We start from the raw sequence: 24,542 nt of genomic DNA, 5'->3' as shown, positions 1-24,542 counted from the left end.
GAACTAAAAGAAAAGTGAAACGAAATTAATGCTTATGTTGAGATAAAAGACTGAAGCACACTGATTGTCTTTATTAGAGCATTAATGTTAATGTCTTGTGTCAGCTGGGTGTGTAGATATGCAACTGCTGGCTAACACATTTACGAACGAATTTAAGAACGTTATAAGCTTATAATATGTAATTGTTGTGTTTTTTCCACTGGTGCCAAATAACCAAAAAATAATTACTGCTGTTTTAATTATTTTTCAGGAGATCATTTTCATTTGTCTCTGAGAAGAATGTAATGTTTGACTTGAAGTGACTTTTCAGGAGCCATCCCTGTAAAATGTGTTTCAAGTGTGTTATAAAACATATCTGACTCAGACATATCTGTGGATTTCTCCCCCAACCAAATGTACTAACTATAAGGGAAAAAAATACTCTAACTAAAAAGAAATGTTTTATACATTTGACAATATTTGATCAAATGAAAAATATCAGCCATGTTCACCAAACTTTCCTTGCAGCCAATTTGAAGGAGTTGATATCCCAGACCATGGTCAGCTGGGCCCAGGAGTGTCACATCCAGGACTCAGAGCTGGTCCGCAAGATGTTCAGCCTGCTGAGGAGGCAGTACGACAGCATTGGAGAGCTCCTCCGTGCCATGAGGAAGACTTACACCATCAGTGCTGTCTCGGTCCAGGACACCATCATCCTTTTAGCCGCTCTTGGTCAGATCAGATCACTGCTGTCTGTTCGTATGGGGAAAGAGGAGGAAAAGCTTATGATTGATGGACTGGGGTAGGTTGTGGCTGCCGCAGTGAAGCTATGCTTGGGTTAAATGTGTTTGAGTTACTGGATCAACTTTTCTCCTAAATACGAATCATTTTTATAAATTTTTCTGGTCTTGCTAATGCTAATTTGGCAAAGTATTGAAGTGCACTGTCTCTTTTTGAGAACATTAAGTCATTTCATGTCTGGTCTGTTTTTCTATTCAGTGACATCATGAACAACAAGGTGTTCTACCAGCACCCCAACCTGATGAGAATACTGGGCATGCATGAGACTGTCATGGAGGTCATGGTCAATGTTCTCGGAGGAGACAAATCCCAGGTTTAACAATTTCTACTTTTATATTTCAGTCTGCTTCCATAGGCTGTTAAAGAGGCACCCACAGAGTTCACTGCGCCGCCTCAACGGAAATGATGTTGCTCGCATTGAACGTTTGTGTTTTAAGTCAGTGTTACGTGTTATCACTTCTGTGTGGAATATGGTCCCATGGTGATCGCACATTAATGAAGACATGGTCCCAGTAGGTGGGCTTTCGCCTCAGGCTGACAGTGGCACAGCCTGGGAGGGAGGGTAGAAAGGGCAGAATGTGGTTAGCTGGCAGTGTGTGAAGATGTCAGGTCTTTTAGACGTTAATTAGGACAGAAGACATGCAAGGACATTTTTTTAGTAACAAGCTTAGAGGAAGTCTTTATAGTAAACTCAGTATCCCAGAATAAAGAAGCAACCTTTCCAAAACCATTTGATATTAAATAACTGTTTTTTTGTAGAGACATAAAGATAATACGAAACATGGTGTCTACTCTTGGCAAAAACACACCTGTTATACAACATGTACTTTGAACAGTAATCTTGGTGGTGATTTTAATTACAGTGTTCGTGTTTTAAAATACAACCAGGTTGGATCTTTGACCCTGGTGTTCTCATGTGTTACCCCACAGGAAATAGCCTTCCCCAAGATGGTTGCCAGCTGCTGTCGCTTCCTGTGCTACTTCTGCCGGATCAGCCGCCAGAACCAGAAAGCCATGTTCGACCATCTTAGCTACCTGCTAGAGAATAGCAGCGTGGGTCTCGGTGGGTACAACTCGCAATGTCTCAGTTTAGCTGCCTTACTTACTATTATCCAACATGCTACTTAAAGATTAGCCCAATGACTACTGATGTCAAGTCAAGCAAGACTTTGAAGACCAAGTGTGGGGATTGTCATTCCCTATGAAACAAAGGTCAAACATCCAGAACCAATCAAAAGTTTGGACACATCTTCCCATTCGCTTAAGTGAGAAATCGTGTCTAAACTGTTGACTGGTACTGTATTTTAAAAACCACCTCGAGTATGTACGGAAGACACATTTTAAAAACTCTCAGCATTCTCATGAATATGGATTATATGCTGTAATCACCCTTTTGCCATCAAAGGACTTGCTCTGTACCTCTGAGCACACTTATATATTAGCATTGCACCTAAGAAGACGTTTGTATTTTTGAGTCTCAGCATGTGCACCAGTGTTGGGAATTTATCAGCAAAGAGACTTATCTCCCATTCTGTTAGAAGATGGCGATGGATGCCACAGTCTCAGCGAACACCCTGCTGGGCAAGAGAGTGTCATCTGTACACACACACACACACACACACACACAGGCACACGCATGAATCCATACACGCACAAACACACATTGCTTATTTAACAGGTGAGTACCATTTATATGATGCAGCTCAGTATAAGTAAAATGAAAACTTTATTTTACTAATTGAAATAATTGAATTTCTACAAGAGTGATTACAGGTAATGTATGCATAAGCATAGTACAACACAAACTGATCCCCACAAACCCTGTGGAGCTTAATATGTGATGTATACCAGTGTTTGGCAGATCAGCTGCTGGGGAGATTTGGAAAGAGTGAAAACACTACCCCCTGCTGTTTGCTGCAGGCACCTCCCACTACTATAAGTTATACACAGCAGACTAATACACTAATACAAATACAGCATAACAAAACGTTTAGACATGTGAGCATGGGTACAAGCTGATGCATTCAGCATTTTTGGTTGAACCTAAGTGTGTGATTTGTCTTGTAGCTTCACCAGCTATGAGGGGCTCCACTCCTCTAGATGTGGCTGCTTCCTCTGTGATGGACAACAACGGCCTGGCTCTGGCACTGGAGGAACCTGATCTGGACAAGGTAAGGCTAAGTCCTCTAACCCTTCTCTCTTTTGTTCTGAGTAAATTTACTGTACTGTCTATGTGACTGATTGATTTAGAAAAACAGTATGTATATACTGTTTGAAATCACCAAGAAGTAACACATCAAATTTTGATTAGTATTGAGCTCCAGTATATGTGAAGTTATTTATGTGTTCCATTTGCAGGTGGTCACCTACCTGGCAGGTTGTGGTCTCCAGAGTTGTCCGATGCTTCTGGCTAAACGTTATCCGGACATTGGCTGGAACCCCATTGAGGGAGAGCGTTACCTCTCTTTCTTGCGGTTTGCAGTCTTCGTCAATGGTATAACTACAGTTAACATCCCTACTCTGTTTCTCTCTCTTTCTGTATATTCTTCCACTACATGCTAGCAGCAGTCCAACCACGTTTTAAACACCTTCATTCAGTTGCTCGAGGCAAAAGCTATCTGGAGTTTTGCCTGAAGCTTAGGGATAGTGAACTTGTGAAATTGACTAACAAGAAAGAATTAAAACAAGACAAATTTTGAGGAAGCACCTAGGGAATTAGAAATCTGATTAGATGCAATAAAAACAATAATAATAACCTTTTCCATGGCAAAGAAGACTCTTACAAAAAGGAAAAAGGAAAAACCCAAAGGTACAGCAGTATTTAATAAAGACTTACGAAGAAGCAGTACAATCTAAACAGAAACCAAAGGTTATCTGGAATCATATAAATAAGATACTTATATATCAGAATCAGAATAATAAGAAGAATAATACTCCCCCAAAACAGAAAATGATATTGAAAAGGAAAAAACATTGCCAGACTACTCTAACAGTGTATCTGTGAAAAAGCTGAAGGGCATGTACCTGAAATACTAAAATTGGAAATTAAGCAAATAGAAGCAAATGTTTTAGAATACTGTAACCACTGAGAATACAAAACTGCCTCTACAGAATATTGACGTCTATAATTCACCAGGGGCAGATGCAATATATCATAGGATTTTAAAAGGAATTGGTTTGTGTGATTTGTTGAACCTCTAACAGTATTATATAATCAATTGTTAGTAGGATCCATTTTACCCTGTGAATGGAAAGAGGCAGAAAATCAGTGCAATTTTCAAAAAAAGGAAACATAATTAGCAGACACTACAGGCCAGTTAGTCTGATCAATAGTATTTAAGACTGGAAAATCTAATCAGGGTTATATATTGTTGACCATCAGAAGTAGCAATAGGCAGTATGTATTAATATCTGGAAGAATGACTATACTTCAGGTTCTCACAGTTCTTGACAAGTGGTCAGTAGCATTGGATAGAGGACAGTCACTTAATTGCAGTTATTGCCAAAAAGCTTTTGATACAGTTTCTCATAAAAGACTACTGTCAAAAATACAATTCTATTGCATGTATGAAGAGTTAAAAGAAGGTGGTGGTAAATTGTGCCACTTCATGCTGGAAACCAGAAAAAAAACTGTGTGGAGTTCCACAGGGGTCTGTGCTGGGCCCTGTACTCTTTGTTGTTTAAATAAAGGATTTACCAAGAGTTACCAAGTGTAATCTTAATTTTTGCAGATGACATAAAAATATTTAGAGTAATTACAAAGGACATTGACACAGTCCATCTGCAAGAAGATCTCCATAGCATGAGCAATTGGTGTGATCAGTAGTTGCTGATATTAGGTCCAGAAAAATGCAAACACTACTACACACCGGTGGAAGAAGAGAATATATAGGTGTAGTGGTAGATACACAAAAATCTGAAAAAATCAGATACTGCTCAATACATTTCAATACATTTAATAAAATAGTGATGTGTGTATGTTAGAGTTATATGTGTGTTTATATATTTTACTGTTGGTTTGTATTTACTCAATTTCCATCAAAATAATTTTAAAATTTGTGTTCCAGGTGAGAGCGTGGAGGAGAACTCTAGCGTTGTGGTAAAGTTGCTCATCCGTCGTCCAGAGTGTTTCGGACCCGCCCTTAGGGGAGAGGGAGGGAACGGCCTGCTGGCTGCCATGAAGGAAGCCATCAAGATCTCTGAGACACCTGCTTTAGACCTGCCAGGCTCCGTCCAGGGAGTTAGCTCTGACGTGTAAGCCCTGAAGATCAAGCAAAGCTTATTAAAATCAATGCTGAGGACTTATTCTTCATTATTATTACTACTATGCTCATTTCCAGCTCTATATTTTTATTCTGGGACTCAACTAGAGTAGCTTTGCATGACACAAAAAATCCTCCTTATTCATCTTATACTGGCTCTTTATGCAGCCCCTCAGTTCAGTCTTTGTTTCTTAACAGGCAGTTTCAGTTCCTGTCTCTTTAAGATGACTATCATGAAAGCCATCACAAATTGTTGTCATCTCAAGCTGAAAGAGAAACAATCGAGTGTTCAGAGCCGTCTGAAGCCGATGCCTTTTGCTAACAGAGATTACCTCTACATACGTAGATTATTTGAAACCTTGGCCACATTTCATCTGACATTGTAACATTATCTATATGACTGAAAATAAGGAAAAGCACAATAGGTCCCCTTTAAGAGTAGCTGCTCATCCCCTTTCCCTGATATAATTTTTTTTAACTGTGCCTCACATCTTTGCTATGATTTTTCTTTTCTCTTTCTTTTCACCTTTTTGCTGTTAGGTCTGCTGATGGTGACGATGAGGAGGAGGTTGTTCATATGGGCAATGCCATCATGTCTTTCTACTCTGCACTCATTGACCTGTTGGGACGTTGTGCTCCTGAGATGCACGTATGTTTGCAATAAATTGTGATTATTATTGTTTTTCCTGAACTTCCTCTGATTTTTCCTATTTTCATTTCCTTCTCCCTTCTTCAGCTCATCAACAAAGGGAAAGGTGAAGCTCTACGTATTCGTGCCATTTTGCGCTCTCTGGTGCCTACTGAGGACCTCGTGGGAATTATTAGCATACCACTCAAAATGCCCATCACCAACAAAGGTAGTCAGGATGTTCAGTCTGATAACACGCAGCATGTCACCTGACCTCCACACCTCCAATCAAGACACATCCTATTCATTTGTCTCTTCTACAAAAGGATTTCTAACACACAACAAAATACAATGGTTATGAAACTCTGCACATTTAGTGCAAGGCAGAAGGTTATTGATTTCATTTCACTGCTCATGCCTTTTTAATCAGCACAACGCTTTACTGCACACTCCCATAGTTCTGAGTAAGCCAGATCATTTCTATAGAGAGCTGTCTTGCTCTATTGATTGATCTGCATAAGCATGGCAAGACTCGCCTTTTAAATTTGCTGCTGTGAGCACTGCCACACAAGCTCTGACAGCAGGCCAAAAGTGAGAACAGCGAGCCGTGACTCTAGCACCAGAAAACACTCATCCACATGCTGCATGCTGCCTAATGAATACACATGAGTCTCCTAATCAGAAAAGACTTTCCATTATGTACTGTGAGCTGTTCTCAAGGTATTTCAATGTGCAAGGGATTGCTCTGTTCTAAATACGCCACACCTTCTTTTCCTCATCTGGATCTCTCTCAGATGGTTCAGTGACAGAGCCGGACATGTCAGCCAGCTTTTGTCCAGACCACAAGGCTCCTATGGTGCTGTTTCTGGACAGGGTGTACGGTATTGAGGACCAAAGCTTTCTGCTTCACCTGCTCGAAGTGGGCTTCCTCTCTGACCTGAGGGCTGCAAACTCCTTGGATACGGTAGGTAGAGCTAGTAACAATGCAGAGAAGTAATGTACAGCCATCCTCCATAACATGAACTTCATCGGGGGGTTTCAGGATCAATAATACTGGACAACCTTTTATACTAACGAGGAGCTCCTCATTAAGCTTTTGTTCAAGTTTCTCTTGAGTTGATTAATGTAGTTGTTCTTTAGCCTGCTCTTATTTCAACAAAAAGTATATTATGAGTTTTAAGTAGATTAACAAAATGTTGAACAAAAAGCTGGCCCAATGAACTCTAAATTTTTACACATGGTGCACTCTTTTAGTTAAACACAAGGGAAAAGGTATTATCCAGCACTTGGCCTACTGTTTAAAGAAGTCAGTTATTCAGTGAGCTGAGACACCCGTGCCTGTGCGTGCTATGTACAATGCAGTAGTTAGTTTGAGTTAATCTCCTGTGATTCCCTAGACAACAATGAGACATGTCTGACATCCAGCAGATCACACAGTGCTATTCACACTGACGGACATTCATGCTAATTTAATCTAGGCAGCATGTGTAACAATCTGATATCTCTTTGTTGTTGTTAGTCACCTACTCCTTTTAGCTTTGCTTGCTAACTTGTTTTGCAGTAAGTATTTGTAAGATGTACTGTATATTCTTTCTTCAAACAATATCTGATAATAATAGTCATCAAATACATCATTTTAAAGCAGAATTATGTACCTATTGTTGAATAACAATACATAATAAAACATAGCATAAGAGTAGCCCAAATTACAAAGCAATATCTATGTAAATTCTGCTAACATTAGCTAATTTTAGCCACCATAAGCTAAGCAACATCATTTCTTCTTTTGCAAAAGGTAGAGGTGTTATTTCTTTCAAAAGTTTCATAGTCTCACTTTACATAAAGTCATATCTAAATGTTAACATGACTGTCATTAATTACCTGGGCCCCCTCTCTCTACAGGAGGGTCTGTGTACTACCGAGACAGCGCTGGCTATGAACCGTTACATTGGCTCTGCCATGCTTCCCCTCCTCACCCGCTGCGCCCCTCTCTTCGCTGGCACCGAGCACTATGCCACCCTCATCGACTCCACTCTGCACACCATCTACCGCCTTTCCAAGGGCCGTTCACTCACCAAGGCTCAGAGAGACGCCATAGAGGAATGCCTGCTGTCTGTCTGCAAGTGAGGAGCATACAAAACTAGTAGAGTTAAAAGTTTCTGTCGGCTGTGTGCATTTTTTTGTTGAGTGGCGATAATACGTCAAAGACCCAAATACCCAACCCTTTATCTCAGCTGACAGTAAAAGAAAAGATCAACAGTATGTTTTATCAACCTTCTTACGAAATTCTATTATAGCTCAAAGTCTGGTTTCCCAAAATATCTTTCTAAGTCAGTGTGACGGAAGAGGTCAGAGTCTGAGGATGCTATGGTTAAAGACGGCCTAGGGCAGCAGCTCTTATCTCTCTCTCACCTTATTCTGCAGGCACCTTCGTCCCTCTATGCTGCAGCAGCTCCTGCACCGCCTCGTCTTTGATGTGCCCTTGCTTACAGATTACTGCAAGATGCCTCTCAGGGTGGGTAACATTTTCTTCACTTTTCTCACTCTTTTTTAATATCTTGCCCTTATCTCATTTTCCCCTGTTGCCCTGCCTGCATGCCCCAGTTTCAGTTGTTTCCTGTCTGCCTCATTATCAGTCATTTTGATGTTTTCTGTTCTTTCGACTAAACCTGACCTCAGTTTTGTCAGTGTGGTCACCGCATCGCCACGCTTTATTACCTCAGGTTATTAGCTTGTTAGTTTCGTGGGAAGGTACCAGCAGCTTATTTCAACGACCTCCAGTAAAGGTCTAACTTTAATATAATGTTACTGGTGTTTACCCCCTCTCTCACTCTCTCACACACTCACTCAAATGTACACAGTTGCAACACACCCGTGGTGTTAATCATGTGGCGTGGAAGAAGCGGGCAGCTACTGGAGGGAAAACAAGGGGATGAAGTATTGGACTGTGTGATTGCAGGCTTGTTGGCTCCACTGCTACACTTCATCTGTCTGGCCACAGGAAAGAAATACTGGCAATGTAATAGAATGTGACCAGCCAGTGAAATGGTGGACACACTTGTTCTTTACTTTCATGTACACATTTGGGTTTCATTTGTGCGTGTGTGTGTGAGTGTGGGAGAGCTTATTTCCTCTGAGGTGCTATTTACTACACATGCATGGGCTAGTGCCAGTGTTTTGTTTTAGTGTTTGTTTACTGGCTGCATGGTTGTTGGCTGCAATTGAAAACACAGTTGTCCTGTGTACTGTCCACCAAAGTATATATATTACTCAACATGCCTTGACCTTTGCTCTCTGTGTGTCCTCCAGCTGCTAACAAACCACTATGAGCAGAACTGGAAGTACTACTGCCTCCCATCGGGCTGGGGAAGCTACGGTACTGCATCTGAGGATGAACTACTGCTCACCAAGAAGATCTTCTGGGGCGTGTTTGATTCTCTGTCCCAGAGGGTGAGGGATCACTCATCTATTTCACTTTTGATGGGAGAACATCAGCAGTGTTTAGCAATTTGGTTGTGACTTGTTTTTTGACTTTATAGACATTTACATGTGTTTAGCAAAAGCTATGACTCTGAATCTTCTGTGTTTTAAAAAAACATTTTGTGCAAGCTGATTTGGAGTGCAGTGGTATGAGAATGTAATACCACAAATGCTTCTAATACAAAAGCGATCAACAGTTAAATAAAGGTAATTCATCACGGACTTGATTAACTCTTATGTATTCAGGGGTTTTATTGCCACAGATATCTTATGGTCTGTTCGTGATACAGATGGCTGGACTCAGCATATCTCTCTAATTGCACACTCATGAAACGAGGCTGTGCGAAGGGCCGGTCTGAAAACATCAATATCTGGACAGCGATCATTGATCCAAAGCCTCTAAGCATGCTTGTTCTTCAGCTTTTAGAATAATTCTTCATTAATGTCTCTTCCGCTGGCCACTGCACTGCCACTTTGGCTGGAGCAGATTTATAGCTCTATTTAAGTTTGAGGTTAAATGAACAACTAAACACATTACACTCACTAAAAGTACTATTTGCAAAAATGTATTGTCTGTACAAACAGATTTAAATTATATATTTAACACTGTAACTTGCTTTCTCTCTCCATGCAGAAATATGACCCAGAGCTATTCAAGATGGCCATGCCTTGCCTCAGTGCCATAGCTGGAGCTTTGCCACCTGACTATGTGGATGCCTCCATTAGTACTACTGTGGAGAAGCCTGTTTCTATAGATGCTCAGGGCAACTTTGACCCCAAACCCATCAATACAGCTAAGTAAGCCATACTGGAGCCACATGTCTATAAGAAATACAGTACCAGTCTGACTTTCTACATCACACCTTTGTTTTTAAGTGTTGTGATAAAGCATACAGTAACATGCATCTACACATATTAACTGATTAATTGTCACATTTGTTTTTCAGCATTGCCCTTCCAGAGAAGCTTGAGCACTTTGCCAACAAATATGCAGAGCATTCCCATGAGAAATGGTCGGCAGAGAAGGTAAGGCCAAAGATAAGAGTCTCCACCTGGGAAAATGTCATTAAATGGTGCAGTATTAAATGTGGAATGAGTGTCGTAATAAAAGACACTTAAAATGCACTGAACAGCATTTCAACCACGTAAAAGAGGAAGATCAGATCAATTTCTTGATATTGTTCTTTTTCTAATATCACAACATTGCTCCCCTTGGTGGCGATGCCTCCTTTTTGTTATTACTCTGGGCATGCTGACAATAATTGTGCTACTCTCTGTGAAGATGGCCGGTACTCTTTTTTTGTGCCAACTGCTTAGCCTGCAATGTTGCATCTGTCAAAAATGTAACAACAGCTGAGAGCAGCAGGAACTAAATGTACTATGTCTCCTTAATGTAAAAGATTCAAGATTCAAAAAACGTTGTCTATTACATAATGATAGAAAGTTGTCTTAGGGACTCACAAACAACATTAAAACATACACCCTTGAAAGATATGAAATTGATTCTTATATACAGTCTATGGTTATAGCACATGGTCAAAACTGCTTTAAAAAGTAGTGAGAGTCTATGTGGTCCTGTTTAAATTGGATATTGCAGTGGGAATTAAAGAGGTTTTCTTTTTGGCCAGAGGTGCTGTGAAGCGGCTGCCTGATGGGAGGAGCTGAAAGGAGCTGTGAGGGGAGAGAGAAAGGGTCCTGTGATGGAGTCTGCCTTCTTTTTACTGTGTAACTCTAAAGGTCTAAACTCTAAAGATAGGTTTGAGTGGTGCCGGTGATTTTGGTTGCATGCTTGATGATTTTTTGGAGTTTTTCTTGTTTTTCTTGTTGAGGAAGTTGTACCAGGATGCAATGTTGAATGTAAGGACTGTTGTTAAAATGTCCTGTCTGACATTAAAATGTTCCAGCCTCCTCTGGAGAAACATGCAATGTTGGGTCTTTTTGTAGACACCGTCTGCCTGTTGTTTGAAGGACAGGTGATGCTTGATCTCAGAGCCCAAGCAGTTTAAGATCTCGACCTGTTCCACCACCTGCCCCTCAAGACTGTGTGGTTCAGAGAGAGGGTGGCAGGAGACAGGTGCCAGGTGCCGGGCACCCACTGAAACACAGCTCTGTGGCCACACTGATAGTCAGTTCCAATGAGCTCTCCCAGTTCCAGAGATCCATGGTGTCCTCATATTGCCTGTATGTGGACAAGGAGCATTCGACCGTCATGCAACACCATATCATTAACAGACCATATCATCACCATATTAAAAAATAGTTTAAAACAATGATTCTTGGTTTAAAACCATTCACTCTGACATGTTCGGTTTGTCCTTTAAAAAAATTCTTAATCCATAGTGTTCATCCCAATGTTGTGTTGATTTAGTTGTTGGATGTGGTGTAAAAGTGTGTTTGTGTTTACTGTATTAAAAGCAGATGAAAAGTCCATGAATAAAATCCTGACCTATGTCTTACAATGAAGGTACCTGGCCACTGTATCCTAAAGAGTTAGGCTGGCACCCTTAACTCCCTGTTTCGCCTTGTAGGCAAACTGGAGTAGGTCCAGACTCTCGCCCAACATGGTGGTAAGCTCCCCAGCAACCGCTCACTTCATGTGCAGAGGATGGAGGTCAGTGCCACAGGCCTGAAATCACTTTTGGCTTTGGCATGAGGTTTTTTTGGAAACAGGGATGATGGTTGTCTCTCTCCATGCCCTGGGGATAAAGCTGGCGTTCAGGAACAGCTGGAAGAGCTACACTGCCTTGCTGAGCCATGCACTCTTTAAGTATACGTGGCCCTTGAGCCCATCCGGTCCGGGACCTTTCCCTAGATATATATTGGAGAGGACGTAAACGACCTTCTACTCTTCCACACTAATTGGTGCAGAGGCATAGGTGGTGTTGTTTGGGGTCTAGTCCTCAACAGGGTCAGTCCTTTGGAACCTGCTTAAAATGTGTTCAGCTGCTCTGCGGTAGGGTCTGGGAGCTGTATCTGGGCCAGTTTCTGAGAAATGCCCATCAGAGACCTGGCCTTGCCTCCATTTCAGTTCCTATGGTGAACCTTTTCTACATCATGTTTTTGTAGCAGAGCTTGGCCAGCTTTGTTTTGTGCTTTAGCTCCCTTTTCAGTTCATTTTTTTGTCTCTCTGTATGAATGCCTTTTTCTGGGGTTGAGACTGTGTTACAGCTCTCTGGTGACTCAGGGCTTGTTATTAGGATAATACTTAATCTCTTACCCAGTTTTTCAAATAATAAATCATGTCCTCAATGGGCTCTGAAGGCAATAAAGCTCGCTCTCACTCTTACATCCACTGTACTTGTTCCTCAGGTGCTGCTGGGGTGGAAATATGGAGACTGTGTGGATGAAAAGGCCAAGATTCACCCTCAGCTCAGGACCTATAAAGCTCTGACAGAGAAGGTAGAGAATGTTTTGTGAAGAGGATGAAAATTTATTGAAAAGATAAAGATGCCTCTGGGCTTATTTCTTTTTCACTCTTTCTTCTTTGGTGCTTCAGGAGAAGGAGATTTACAGATGGCCAATTAGGGAGTCCCTAAAGAGTATGCTGGCAATGGGATGGTGCATCGACAGGACCAAGGATGGAGAGAGCATGTCTCAACAGAGGGAAAATGAGAAAATGCGAAAAATCTCTCAGACCTCACAGGTACAGTGCAATCAAGAGGACAGAGGCAAATTTTAACATTTAGACATACTTGTTCCTCAAAAATGTTTAGACACTGTAAACAGGTCAAAATGCAGATGCATGGAGATAAACTCTTTTAATGAAAATCTAATATATCCATGATGCCTGAAAATGAAATCTTAATCATCCTTTAAAAACATTTTTATATTTTGATTTTTATGTCTCTTTCACCAACCTCTGAAACAAGCACATTTGTATAAGCATTAAAAGGAGCAGTCGTTGCTATTTGCTATTATTAAGAATATTTTCACTTTTAGTTACTAATACTGGTCAGGGGTTACATATCTGTGTGTGTGTGTGTGTGTGTGTGTGTGTGTGTGTGTGTGTGTGACATGCTAGTAAAGCAGAAATCTTGTGTTATTATACAGTTAGTTCATGGCTAATATCACACTGTGCCTCACTGTATATCTGTATCTCACGTTGAACACTTCCAGGCAAATGGATTTAATCCAAGCCCGATTGACACAAGCATTGTGGTTCTGTCCAGAGAATTACAGGTGGGTGACCGCACATTTGTTTTGTTGTATTTTTTTTTCTTTTTTTTCACATCTAAAGATACCTCAGCCTGAATATGAGATGAAAAGCAGTGCTTCTTGAATATTGATGAGCGATGTGGGCGGGAACGTGCTCCTCACTGAGATGCACCGTTTGTCTCTTTTGTCTTTGGTCTAAGGGGATGGTGGAGGTGGTGGCTGAGAATTACCATAACATCTGGGCCAAGAAGAAAAAGAGTGACCTTGGAAGCAGAGGTGATTCACTAATGAAGTCAATCATACATCCACTTTATGTACTGATACACACAAAACAGGGAGAAAGACAGTATGTGCTTGTGTGTTTGTGTGTGTGGGTGGATGGATGCAAAGAGTCGCCGTTGGAGTGTTTTTATATGCCTGTGAGCATATGGATGTGTCTGACTCGCTGGTCTTGACTAAATAGGTTCAGCTGAGAGGTGCATCCACTCCATGTCACTTCACACAGACGCTCAGCAGATACCCATGGCTCATTAACACTCACTGAGTACTGGATTGTCTGTGGTCTCAGGTGGGGGAACACACCCTCTGCTGGTGCCCTACGACACGCTGACAGCCAAGGAGAAGGCCCGTGATCGAGAGAAGGCGCAGGATCTTTTCCGCTTTCTGCAAATCAATGGATACAGCATCACAAGGTTAACAAATACTTCACTGGATGTGTCCCTGAATACATTATCATGTTGATGTCTTCCAGAAACTTTACACTACTTCATAACTGTAACGTTTGATATGTGTAGTTACCATCAATGCTATGAAAAGAGAAATGATTTATAGATAAATTGTCATTATGTTACAGAGGTCTGAAGGACTTAGAGCAGGACTCATCTTCCATGGAGAAAAGGTTTGCCTATAAGTTCCTCAAGAAGCTGCTGAAGTATGTTGACTCAGCCCAGGAGTTCATCGCCCACTTGGGTATGATAATACAACATAGCACATGGCTACAAGAGACATGTTAAAGTCTTGTTACTTAATGTTAAATAACATTTGTATGTTCTTAATCCAGAGTCCATGGCTGCCAGTGGAAAAACAGATAGGTCACCTCATGAACAAGAAATCAAGTTTTTTGCCAAAGTAAGGATGTGATGCATTTAAGGATTGAACTCTTTCAAATGTAATTTCCATTAAGCTGATTCTATTTTGTCGTCATCAATGTCTTCCTTCAGGTTCTTCTCCCCCTCATCGACCAGTACTTCAAGAACCACTCTCTCTACTTTCTCTCCTCGCCCAATAAGAACCTGAGCAGCAGCGGTTATGCCTCTAATAAGGAGAAGGAAATGGTCACCAGGTACGTAGTCACAACATTCAGTTTCATTTATTCACAACAATGCATGCCAGTAACAATTCACCATTCATTACATAAAATCTTACACTCTTATAGTCTGTATTCCTAATCTTCTCTCCAAGAGTTGACTCATTGTAATTTTCTGATTTCCTTCCCTTTTCTAACCTTCACACCTGCAGCCTGTTTTGTAAACTGGCAGCTCTTGTCAGACATAGGATTTCACTCTTTGGTAAGGTGATTAATACTGACTGATCAGCCATGTATGTGTGTATGTGTTGCTTGTGTGCTTGCCACTTCATCACTTTGTACTTTTTTCTCTTGGGGAACTTTTTGACTCATGAACTTTAGTGTGTATTCTTAGGCAGTACATTAACAGTGGCAATAAAGGAGGACTTTAAAATATAGATTGCAGACTATTAGATTTTTGGGTACCTTTTTTTTTTAACTCAAGATAAAGCTATGATTGAAATATTATAAACCTGCAGAGGCAACCCTTAAACAAAAGCCACTGAAATAATTATTTAGATTTTAGGAGTTCATATTGCTTACCTATTGCTTACCTATACCCATACCTTTGCTTGAAAAAAAAAAAAAATCCTATCACTTGTATGAAGCTTTCAAAGAATAAATGTTTGTTGAATATACTTTGAACATACATATTTTTCTTTTGTCAGTTCTGGATAGTGCTCTATATAATTGTGTTGTTAACATTATTATGTAAATACTTACATAGATTACATTTGCCATTATTCTTTATAGAATGCAACTGATGTTTTACTAACTTAATAATTGTGCCAGTAATTACAGTAGACAGATTTCAATCCAACCAAACCTAAACATAATACTTTTATTTGATTGGTAGCTCTTGTTGGTACATAACTATGAAATAAGACCCCCAAACATGGTTTGCAGTGTGTGTGTTTACATCTTAATGACTGCTTATGTGCTCATGGTGTCTTGTAGGGAGTGACTCCACCACCATGGTGAGCTGTCTTCACATCCTGGCACACACCCTGGACACCAGGTGGGTATACATTTGGCAGCAGATAAAACTCACGACAAACTTGGCACCTCTGCCTTTTCTTCTTGAAATGGAAAGTTTAGTAAAAATGTTAACAAAAGCCCTCTGTTCCATAATGACTGAACAGTCCTTTTTGTTTTTCTAGTGTCAAGCTATAATTTCAAGAGAAGTATATTTGTCATCAACATGTTCTTTTAAACAGTTATTACTCCACCGTCTCGTGGGAGGTGCTGACATTAACAAAGAGCATCCTCTGGCATTTAAATAAGCAAAACAAATTTCATGCAGCACACGTTGCCCAAGGCATATAATGTTCTTTAGAGACAATGTACTGTTTGTTAATGCAGCTCACACATAATGAGGCTAAATCGGCAATGTATTATTGTGTCTTATTTTGTGCTAAAGAGCTACAGCTGATGCCCACAGACTCTTGTCTTTCATTTCTCCTTCCTACTGGGACACATGAAGGCTTAACAATGGGTAATTCATTTAGCAATGTTATGAACTGTGAAATGCTGAAAATTGACAGACTAATCATATTAATGCATTGTGCTATTTCAGAGTGTCATACAGTATTTCTAAGCTCCGACATTCACCTTGGATTTAAATATCCACCTAATGTGTTAAATAAATCATTCATCTGTCAGTGTAAGGGCAGTCAGGTTGATAAGCACGTCTCATATTTCATGACTAAAACCTTCACCGACTGAGAACGAAGTAATTGCATACGTGAGTGTGTCCTACTGTGAGTAAACAGCGCTGTCCTTTGCATACCAAGGGATATCCAGTGGTTCATTATAGCCCTGCCCTTGCATATCTCATTTGGTTTTAGTCGTTTATCACATTCACTTTTCCCTCCAACAGGACAGTGATGAAGTCGGGCTCAGAGCTGGTGAGGGTGGGACTGAGGACATTCTTTGAGAATGCTGCAGAGGACCTGGAGAAGACTTTTGAGAACCTGAAGCTGGGGAAGTTCACTCACTCTCGCTCACAGATGAAAGGGGTGTCGCAAAATATCAACTACACCACCGTAGCTTTGCTCCCCATCCTAACCGCTCTGTTTGAGCACATCACTCAGCACCATTTTGGAGTCGATCTGCTTTGTGAGTCCTGACAGTAAAAGAATGATCAAACGTGTTGTTGGAGAGGCTGCTAAAAAACTGGAGTCAAGTGTCAACGTGCAGTTTATTAAAACACAGTGACTACATACTTCTGACACCATGTATTATAATATGTGAGACACTGTGTCATTATGTCACCATGTAACTTACTTACACAAATGTACATTACAATTGTCCCCAGTAAATATAAATTAATGTTTTTTAGCCAGTTAGCCCATATACAGCACTTATTTGCTAAGTTAATGACCTTTTTAATACTGGTAACTAGGCATATTTTATATCATGGTTATTGCAGGACAGTAGGCAGCTTAGGTTGTTTGTCAAATTTTCTATTTATTATGTTTTTTTCTAGTGGATGATGTCCAAGTGTCCTGCTATCGAATCCTGACCAGCCTGTATGCGCTGGGCACTGGGAAAAACATCTATGTAGAAAGGTATCCCAGTTTCAAAATTGTGTTTCAACACTTCACTGGCTAAATTAACTTGTATTCACTGCAGGTTTCGCTCATCCTCCCTTTGCCCCTCAGACAGCTGCCAGCTCTCGGTCAGTGTTTGGCCACCCTGGCTGGGGCAGTGCCTGTTGCTTTCCTGGAGCCGCTGCTCAACACTTACAACCCCTGCTCTGTCTACAATACCAAGAATGCACGTGAACGAGCCAGTAAGTCATGCAATTGTTCTAGAATAAAAGAGTTAATTAGAAGGGGAGGATCAAAGTGCCAAATCAATCAGCTATTATTATAAATATACTGTACAGTATAATAATTGACAGTTGAAGTGATAGTTGTAATCACATATTAAACCTCTGTATTGTTTTTAGTCCTCGGCATTTCAGACTCAGTTGAACAGATGTGTCCTGGGATGCCGCGTTTGGACGGCCTGATGAAGGACATCAATGACATGGCTGAGTCTGGAGCACGGTACACAGAGATGCCTCATGTGATCGAGGTGGTACTGCCCATGCTCTGTAACTATCTGTCCTACTGGTGGGAGAGGGGACCTGAGAACCAGCCAGCCAGCGGGGGCAGCATCTGCTGCACCACCGTCACCTCGGAGCACCTCAGCCTCATTCTTGGCAACATCCTCAAGATCCTCAATAACAACCTGGGCATTGATGAGGCCTCCTGGATGAAGAGGATTGCAGGTAGGCTTGGATTATTGCAGTTTACTATATCCTGAGACTACAGTAGTCTGCCTCAATTTATTTTTAAATGTATACAACACCACATTAATTTCTTTATTACATCTTTATTACATCAAAAACATTGGCAAGATCTTTTTATATTTATTTTTTCTAAACAATGTGATGGTCACACCAACCCACAGGACTCCTGCACTATCCATGGGACCTGCACCATAACCACTGCACCATTACAATTCAATGCAACTGTAAAATACCATCAAAGGAGCAGCATCTTTTAGTTTAGAATAGGACATTTTGTAAATATAAAAGCTTTCATGGTTGAATTGCTAGTGTGATGTACTGTTGTTTATAATTAGATAAACCATTGGAATTCATATAAAATGTTACTGAAATGCTAAAATATTTAAAATTAAATTGAACGACAAGACATTCTGCCTTTTTTCCCACTGTTTGTGTTTACAGTGTATGTGCAACCCATCATCAGCAAGGCCCGTGCTGACCTGCTCAAAAGCCACTTCCTACCTACACTGGAGAAGCTGAAGAAGAAGACGGTAAAGGTCGTGGCTGAGGAGGAGCTGTTAAAAGCGGACAGTAAAGGAGACACGCAGGAGGCCGAGCTGCTCATCCTGGATGAGTTTGCTGTCCTCTGCAGGGACCTGTACGCCTTTTACCCTATGCTCATCCGCTACGTGGACAACAACAGGTTAGCTCACCAACTCGTGGATGACCAAGTTCTTTTTAAGCATTATTTAGAAGGATATGAGGCACATGTTCACTTCCCTCTACTGCAGGTCCAGGTGGCTGAAAGAACCGGATGCTGACTCCAATGACCTCTTCAGAATGGTTGCTGAAATCTTTATCCTCTGGTGCAAGTCACATGTAAGCTTTCTGATCTCTACCACACTACATGTTGAACTACAAAAAACATGAATGGATTCATTTAGCATTTGTCTTTCTTCAGAATTTCAAAAGAGAAGAGCAGAACTTTGTGGTCCAGAATGAAATCAACAACCTTTCCTTCCTGACTGGAGATAGTAAAACTAAGATGGCTAAGGTAGGTTTTATATCTACCCACTACTTGAAACATGAAAAGCTGCTCAAAAAACCTTAAAAAATGTATAGAAAGATCAGGTGGATAAACATGATCTGTGTTAACATTTCTGCCATGTTAACACATTTTTGTGTACATGTGCTAATATAGTATGTTAACATATATTGTGCCCAAGAAAATCTGAGGGGGCCCATTGTAAACGCACATATAATATGCATTAAACACATGTGAGAAACGTCTGTTGTTAAAGCTTGTCTGATCAGACTTATGAATGAGAGAAGGAATAGACAACCTCTTACTAATGACATAAGTGTAATAAAATTGACTTTTACTTATTTAAGTATGACTGTGTGTGTCTGTGTGTGAATTTATGCATGCATGCTTGCCACAGTAACTAACAGAAACTAACAGTCATCCCTTGAAGCAAATATTTCTCCATACCTTCACCCCTTTTCAGTATTTAAGGGATTTCAACACTTAATTTCTTGTCTGCCTGTTGAAGTTGTTTAAAGGCAAACAAATGGTTTTCATTGCAGTGCACGACCACGTGAGGATTGTGTGCTTCCATTAACGGCCCTTCTATCTGCCTTTCTCTTTCTGTCTCTCTTGCTGTATCTCTATCTTGAACAGTCCTTTAAGGAAAAGGTAGAGTGATGCAGTGCATGCGCTATTTACCTGCCAGCTTATTGGCTTATATGCTCCAGTCATGAAGCAGAAAAGCCAATAGCTTATAGCTGTGCTATATAGTCTATAGTATAGTTATATTTTATGTCACCTGGTTGTTTGTGACCTTTGCTCCATTCATCACCATGTGTAACACAGTAACTTTGGTCATTCCTCATTGTGTTTGGGGGCGGGATATGTCTCATGTTGAGTAATGAAACCCGGCCCGTCTGTAGCAAATCATGTGATCACATGCCAGTGGTGTGTTTGCAGTTGATGGATTGTGGTACCTTGTGTGTGTATGTGTGTCAGTGTATATATTTATGAATATGGAAATTTTTCACTGAACCAGCTGCTTTACTATGGCTTAACGGTGCTGTTTTCCCTCTCTGGTAACATCTTGCCTTTTCAGCTGAGGTGTTAGGCTTCTAAATACTTCAGTGGCACAGATTTAGTCTGGTCTCTGATTTTGCCAGTGCTGAAAAACGAATGTCTCATTTGCCTCTGGCTTTTGTTCAAATACAGTAACAGTGCTCCCACTGTGAAATAAGCTTTCATAAAATACTCTCAAGGTAACAGTTCAAATGTCGAAAGGAACATTAGTCTCAGCAATATGTATTACCTAAAAAAAGGCTTATTAATAGTAGGCTACTTTTCTTTTTTTCATTGTGTGTTGTCTGAGGTTAATATCATGATATTTTTTCAGTCTGGAGGACAAGACCAGGAGAGGAAGCACAAAAAAAGGCGTGGCGAGTTCTACTCTATCCAAACCTCGCTGATTGTGGCTGCTCTGAAGAAGATGTTGCCAATTGGCCTAAACATGTGTACCCCAGGGGACCAAGAACTCATCTCCCTGGCCAAGACTCGCTATCTCCTGGTGAGAATACTTCTATAAAATTGCTGCCTGATTGAAAATCCATCTTTTAAAGAAGAGATTTCAACAACTGCATTTCAAAATGAGAAAGCTTTACATTTGTTTACAACAAGTTGATCCTTTACTACTATTGGTCAACAGAGAGAGACAGATGACGAGGTCAAAGACCATATTCGGCAGAATCTACACCTTCGAGTAAAGGTGAGCATGTTGAAATTAGGTTCATTAGTGAAAGTGGTTAGCTTCCATATACTATATACTGTGTACTGTACAGCTCTGTGTTTGATACCCTTCTCTAAAACAGTCAGAGGACCCTGCAGTGAGGTGGCAGCTAAACCTTTACAAGGACATAGTGATGAGGAGTGAGGGCCCTCCAGACCCTGAGAGGGTGGTGGACCGGATCCAGAGGATCTCTGCTGCTGTCTTCAACCTGGAGCAGGTATATAATAATAATATTAACACATCCCTCACCACTTTTTGAGTGCAAATATTAATTAATAATTTGCACATCAAATATGCTCCATAAGAATGAATGAATAGCTTTATTTGTCACTGTACCGAAATACAACGAAATTACAGCAACCATCCCGTCCGTACATATACAACATACAATACATATAATGAGACAGACATAACCGGATGACTGAGCTTATTTGAAAGAGGAAAAGGAAAGAGACAAGGGGAGAGGAGGAGGAACAAAAAGGCAGATGAATTGTGCACTTTGGTGGGTACAGCAACATAAAAGCATAAAATCCACTGCTGCTTACAATCTGTTCCTTTTACTTGTTTTGTCATGGGTGACAAAACACAAATAACAGTGATCCTTGACAGCAAAAGTTCACTGGGCAGCTTGAATGTTTCTGTACCACACCTCTCCTTTCACCAAAATAGAAAACACTAGTGGTGAGACAAATACTGTGTGCCTGATGAAAATACCAGTTCTTAGCAGTGAGTTGTTTTCTGTTACTCAGTGTTGCCATATGAAATATCTTATTCCCATTAGGTGGAGCAGCCACTGAGATCCAAGAAATGTGTATGGCAGAAGTTGCTGTCCAAGCAGAGGAAGCGAGCGGTCGTAGCCTGCTTCCGCATGGCTCCACTTTATAATCTGCCAAGGTATTACTGTATACTTCTACAAATGATAATAAACTGGCTTTTAATGATGAAACATTAGCAGTAGCTCAGAGCTCCCTATGGTTCTCCTAGCAGATGGGAACTTGTAGCAGGCGTTGCAGCATCACTTTTATGCTTGCTGCCCAAATACCACCACACTTTTTTCTTTTCTCTCTGACTCACAACTCTCATTTTCTGTCTTCCTGGGTTGTGACCCTGCATTAATGCACAGCCTCCTCCGGTTTGTAGGACAAATGTCTGGCCCGCAGCTGTTATCAAGGAATAGAAAAAAGGGGACACTAGCAATTTCATGCCCTGCTGCTCTGTAACTCAATCACAGGAAGTCAGGCAGAGAGTTACAGTAGGGAGGAAAACAATTATGAGGACCAACTTGGGGGAGGCCATCTTCAATATGTACTCAGATGATACCGCCTGCCTGCCTGACAGCATGACTCATTTATTCAGAGCTGTTGACAGTGAAATATGTCCCAGCATAGCTAATAATTATCAGGCAGTATTTACAATGCAGGCACAATTGATTGTTTTTTTTTTGTTTGGAATAATATATTCCTGTTTGAAGGATGAATGTGAATCTTTTGTATAATGTTGACTTTCCTTGAGTTTCATGCATTCCGATGTAATCTTTTCTCTGTTGTTTCTCTATTTAGTCTGAATCTTTGTTCTCTCCTCAATGTCATACTGTACCTCCTCCCTCAGGCACACAATTAATAATTACTTCCTGAATGCCTACCGACATATTTGGCTGGAGATAATGCATGAGAACACAGACTATGACAGTCTGCTCTCCATGCTGACGGTAATGTAGTGCTGATCCAGTGTTGTGTACCTTTCTCAACTACCTGATGCTTTCCTCCAGGCATGGTTTATGCTACAAATCTTAACTCCCATTCAAATGTTCCCACTGGTTTTTCCACTGGTCTATCTGTTGGTCCCACAGTAAGTCAGAATAGATCTAACTCAACTCATTTATCCAGTCTTAAATTAAAAATGTTGACAGCTAGATTTTTCAAAAATTCTGACAAGATCAACCATCTGGCAGAGAGCCTGTGCATCACACCTTTTTATTTATAATCAGCTTCCTCTGAGGTGACCAGTTGGATGTGCCAGTACCCTACACTAACCAGTATTAACCTCTCCTAAAGGGATTTCCTCCCACCTTTGCTCTGCTCCTATCTAACCCAGGCTAATCTCCTCTCACCCCTCCCTAGGCATCGCTCTATTAACCTCTTCCTCCTGGCCTATCAGAGAATATGGATAGAAACAGAGGAGTACTCTTTTGAGGAGAAGCTAGTGCAGGACCTTGCAGTAAGTACTTATGTCGTCCCCTCAGTGCCCTCATGTCGGTTCCCGTGTACTGTGGGGGGGCTGAGCGTCAGCCCTACCGCTCTCCTTTACTCGTGTCATTGTCTAAAGTGCTTGAAAGCGCCCCACTCCCACCATGTACCACTGGGTCGCCCTCGAACTCTCACAGCTAGATGCCCATTATTAGCAAGCATGACATTACCGCTGATGTCAGAGCCGGTATTGTGCTGTTCTGTATTTGGACAGCATCCAACAGAGGTAAGAGAGCATCCAGTCATGATGCTTGGACTTACCGATGAAATTTATGAAAGTTGTGGTGGTCTTTCTTAAAATTTCACAGTCATAAAACTTCACTGTCATACATTAAATTTGTTGTAATGGAAGCAAAGGAAATACAGAATGTTCCTGCTTTCTTTACAACCTCACAAAAGTGCTTCAAAATTGTTTTGCACTTTGTAGCCCATGAGAATCTATGATTTACATAGATTTGTTAAAAATGCTTACAGGCTTTATGAACTAGAGTTGAAGGATTTCTGTTTAAATGCTTCTATAAATGCAGTTTTCTGATAAGAGACTATCATGCAGGCACTTTGGAACCACGTGCACAAACTGCACTGTGCTAAACGACATGCTTTTCTTTTTCTTTTTCAATAATGAAATGAAGATAAATGTTGAATTAATACAACTTTTGAAAATCTAATCTCCTTTTCGCTCTTTTAATAGTCATATGTTTTTCACAATATGTGGATTTAAAGCCACAGGGATTCTAAAAAGAGTTAAGCATAAAACTTTCTGGCCAATCACAAAACCATGTTTCCAGCAATCCCTCAAAAAATCGTTCCAGTGTGTCTGATATCCTGTGCGGTCTCGGCGCCTTGATAATGATAGAGCGGCCAAACGTAGAGTGTAAACAGGGCTCATGGAGAGTCATGCTTAACTACATTATACACCCATAAATGCTGCTAAACACCACCCTCTTTATGTGCGTGTGTGCCAGCATGTGTGTGGATGTGTCTGCAACTGACTACATGTTTGTGCTTGTAATTCATCATCTGCATGCTACCAGTGTATCCAATCAATGTATTTATCCTGATACTACTTGATTTTCTTAAGGTAAGTGGGTTAATATTACAGCATTGTCTAAACTAAGTGCTTTCATATTTCAGTGGCTCCCACTGTGTAGTTAATATTGAGCGAACATATCTGAACTCCAGTATTGACTCTTTGTCCAGAAAACACAGCCCAAAGTGGAGGAGGAGGAAGAAGAGGAGGTCAGGAAGCAGCCAGACCCTCTCCACCAGCTCATTCTGCATTTCAGCCACAATGCTCTGACCGAGTGCAGGTAAATACACACACACTGTCACACATACACTGTAACACACCTGGCCACCTGGCACAAGCACAATTTGCTCCATCTGTGCTGGATAATAGTTTTGGCCTGCCTTTCAGCTAATAAATTGTTGCATTAAGCTTAATCATTGCCATATATTTCATACTCCAGAGAGAAAGTATTTTGCTGCTTACTGTACAAACATTGCAGTGGCAATTAATATAATTATGTGTGATGGTATTCTAACAAGGTTTAACCAGT

General features: G+C 40.8%; 1 protein-coding gene across 1 annotated transcript in view; it reads left to right on the top strand.

Annotated features, from left to right (window-relative positions):
* LOC134000437 (ryanodine receptor 3) overlaps positions 1-24,542 on the top strand; it is a 97,826-nt gene that overhangs the window by 60,317 nt on the left and 12,967 nt on the right. The window contains exons 42-79 of the mRNA XM_062439778.1: positions 508-781; positions 979-1,093; positions 1,711-1,843; positions 2,848-2,951; positions 3,139-3,274; positions 4,848-5,034; positions 5,583-5,691; positions 5,779-5,899; positions 6,465-6,634; positions 7,573-7,793; positions 8,095-8,185; positions 8,980-9,120; positions 9,785-9,948; positions 10,098-10,176; positions 12,460-12,549; positions 12,647-12,793; positions 13,267-13,329; positions 13,506-13,581; positions 13,874-13,997; positions 14,159-14,274; positions 14,366-14,433; positions 14,526-14,647; positions 14,824-14,873; positions 15,608-15,668; positions 16,530-16,768; positions 17,139-17,220; positions 17,314-17,444; positions 17,604-17,927; positions 18,390-18,630; positions 18,719-18,806; positions 18,889-18,981; positions 19,609-19,623; positions 20,348-20,518; positions 20,657-20,716; positions 20,820-20,954; positions 21,519-21,631; positions 22,858-22,954; positions 24,184-24,293. Of these exons, the coding sequence (XP_062295762.1) occupies positions 508-781; positions 979-1,093; positions 1,711-1,843; positions 2,848-2,951; positions 3,139-3,274; positions 4,848-5,034; positions 5,583-5,691; positions 5,779-5,899; positions 6,465-6,634; positions 7,573-7,793; positions 8,095-8,185; positions 8,980-9,120; positions 9,785-9,948; positions 10,098-10,176; positions 12,460-12,549; positions 12,647-12,793; positions 13,267-13,329; positions 13,506-13,581; positions 13,874-13,997; positions 14,159-14,274; positions 14,366-14,433; positions 14,526-14,647; positions 14,824-14,873; positions 15,608-15,668; positions 16,530-16,768; positions 17,139-17,220; positions 17,314-17,444; positions 17,604-17,927; positions 18,390-18,630; positions 18,719-18,806; positions 18,889-18,981; positions 19,609-19,623; positions 20,348-20,518; positions 20,657-20,716; positions 20,820-20,954; positions 21,519-21,631; positions 22,858-22,954; positions 24,184-24,293 (4,861 nt within the window). The remainder of the gene's footprint in view (positions 1-507; positions 782-978; positions 1,094-1,710; positions 1,844-2,847; positions 2,952-3,138; positions 3,275-4,847; positions 5,035-5,582; positions 5,692-5,778; positions 5,900-6,464; positions 6,635-7,572; positions 7,794-8,094; positions 8,186-8,979; positions 9,121-9,784; positions 9,949-10,097; positions 10,177-12,459; positions 12,550-12,646; positions 12,794-13,266; positions 13,330-13,505; positions 13,582-13,873; positions 13,998-14,158; positions 14,275-14,365; positions 14,434-14,525; positions 14,648-14,823; positions 14,874-15,607; positions 15,669-16,529; positions 16,769-17,138; positions 17,221-17,313; positions 17,445-17,603; positions 17,928-18,389; positions 18,631-18,718; positions 18,807-18,888; positions 18,982-19,608; positions 19,624-20,347; positions 20,519-20,656; positions 20,717-20,819; positions 20,955-21,518; positions 21,632-22,857; positions 22,955-24,183; positions 24,294-24,542) is intronic.

This window comes from Scomber scombrus, chromosome 19 (genome assembly GCF_963691925.1).
Source record: "Scomber scombrus chromosome 19, fScoSco1.1, whole genome shotgun sequence".
In the NCBI taxonomy this organism is placed as follows: domain Eukaryota; kingdom Metazoa; phylum Chordata; class Actinopteri; order Scombriformes; family Scombridae; genus Scomber; species Scomber scombrus.
This window is presented reverse-complemented; position numbering and strand designations above follow the sequence as displayed.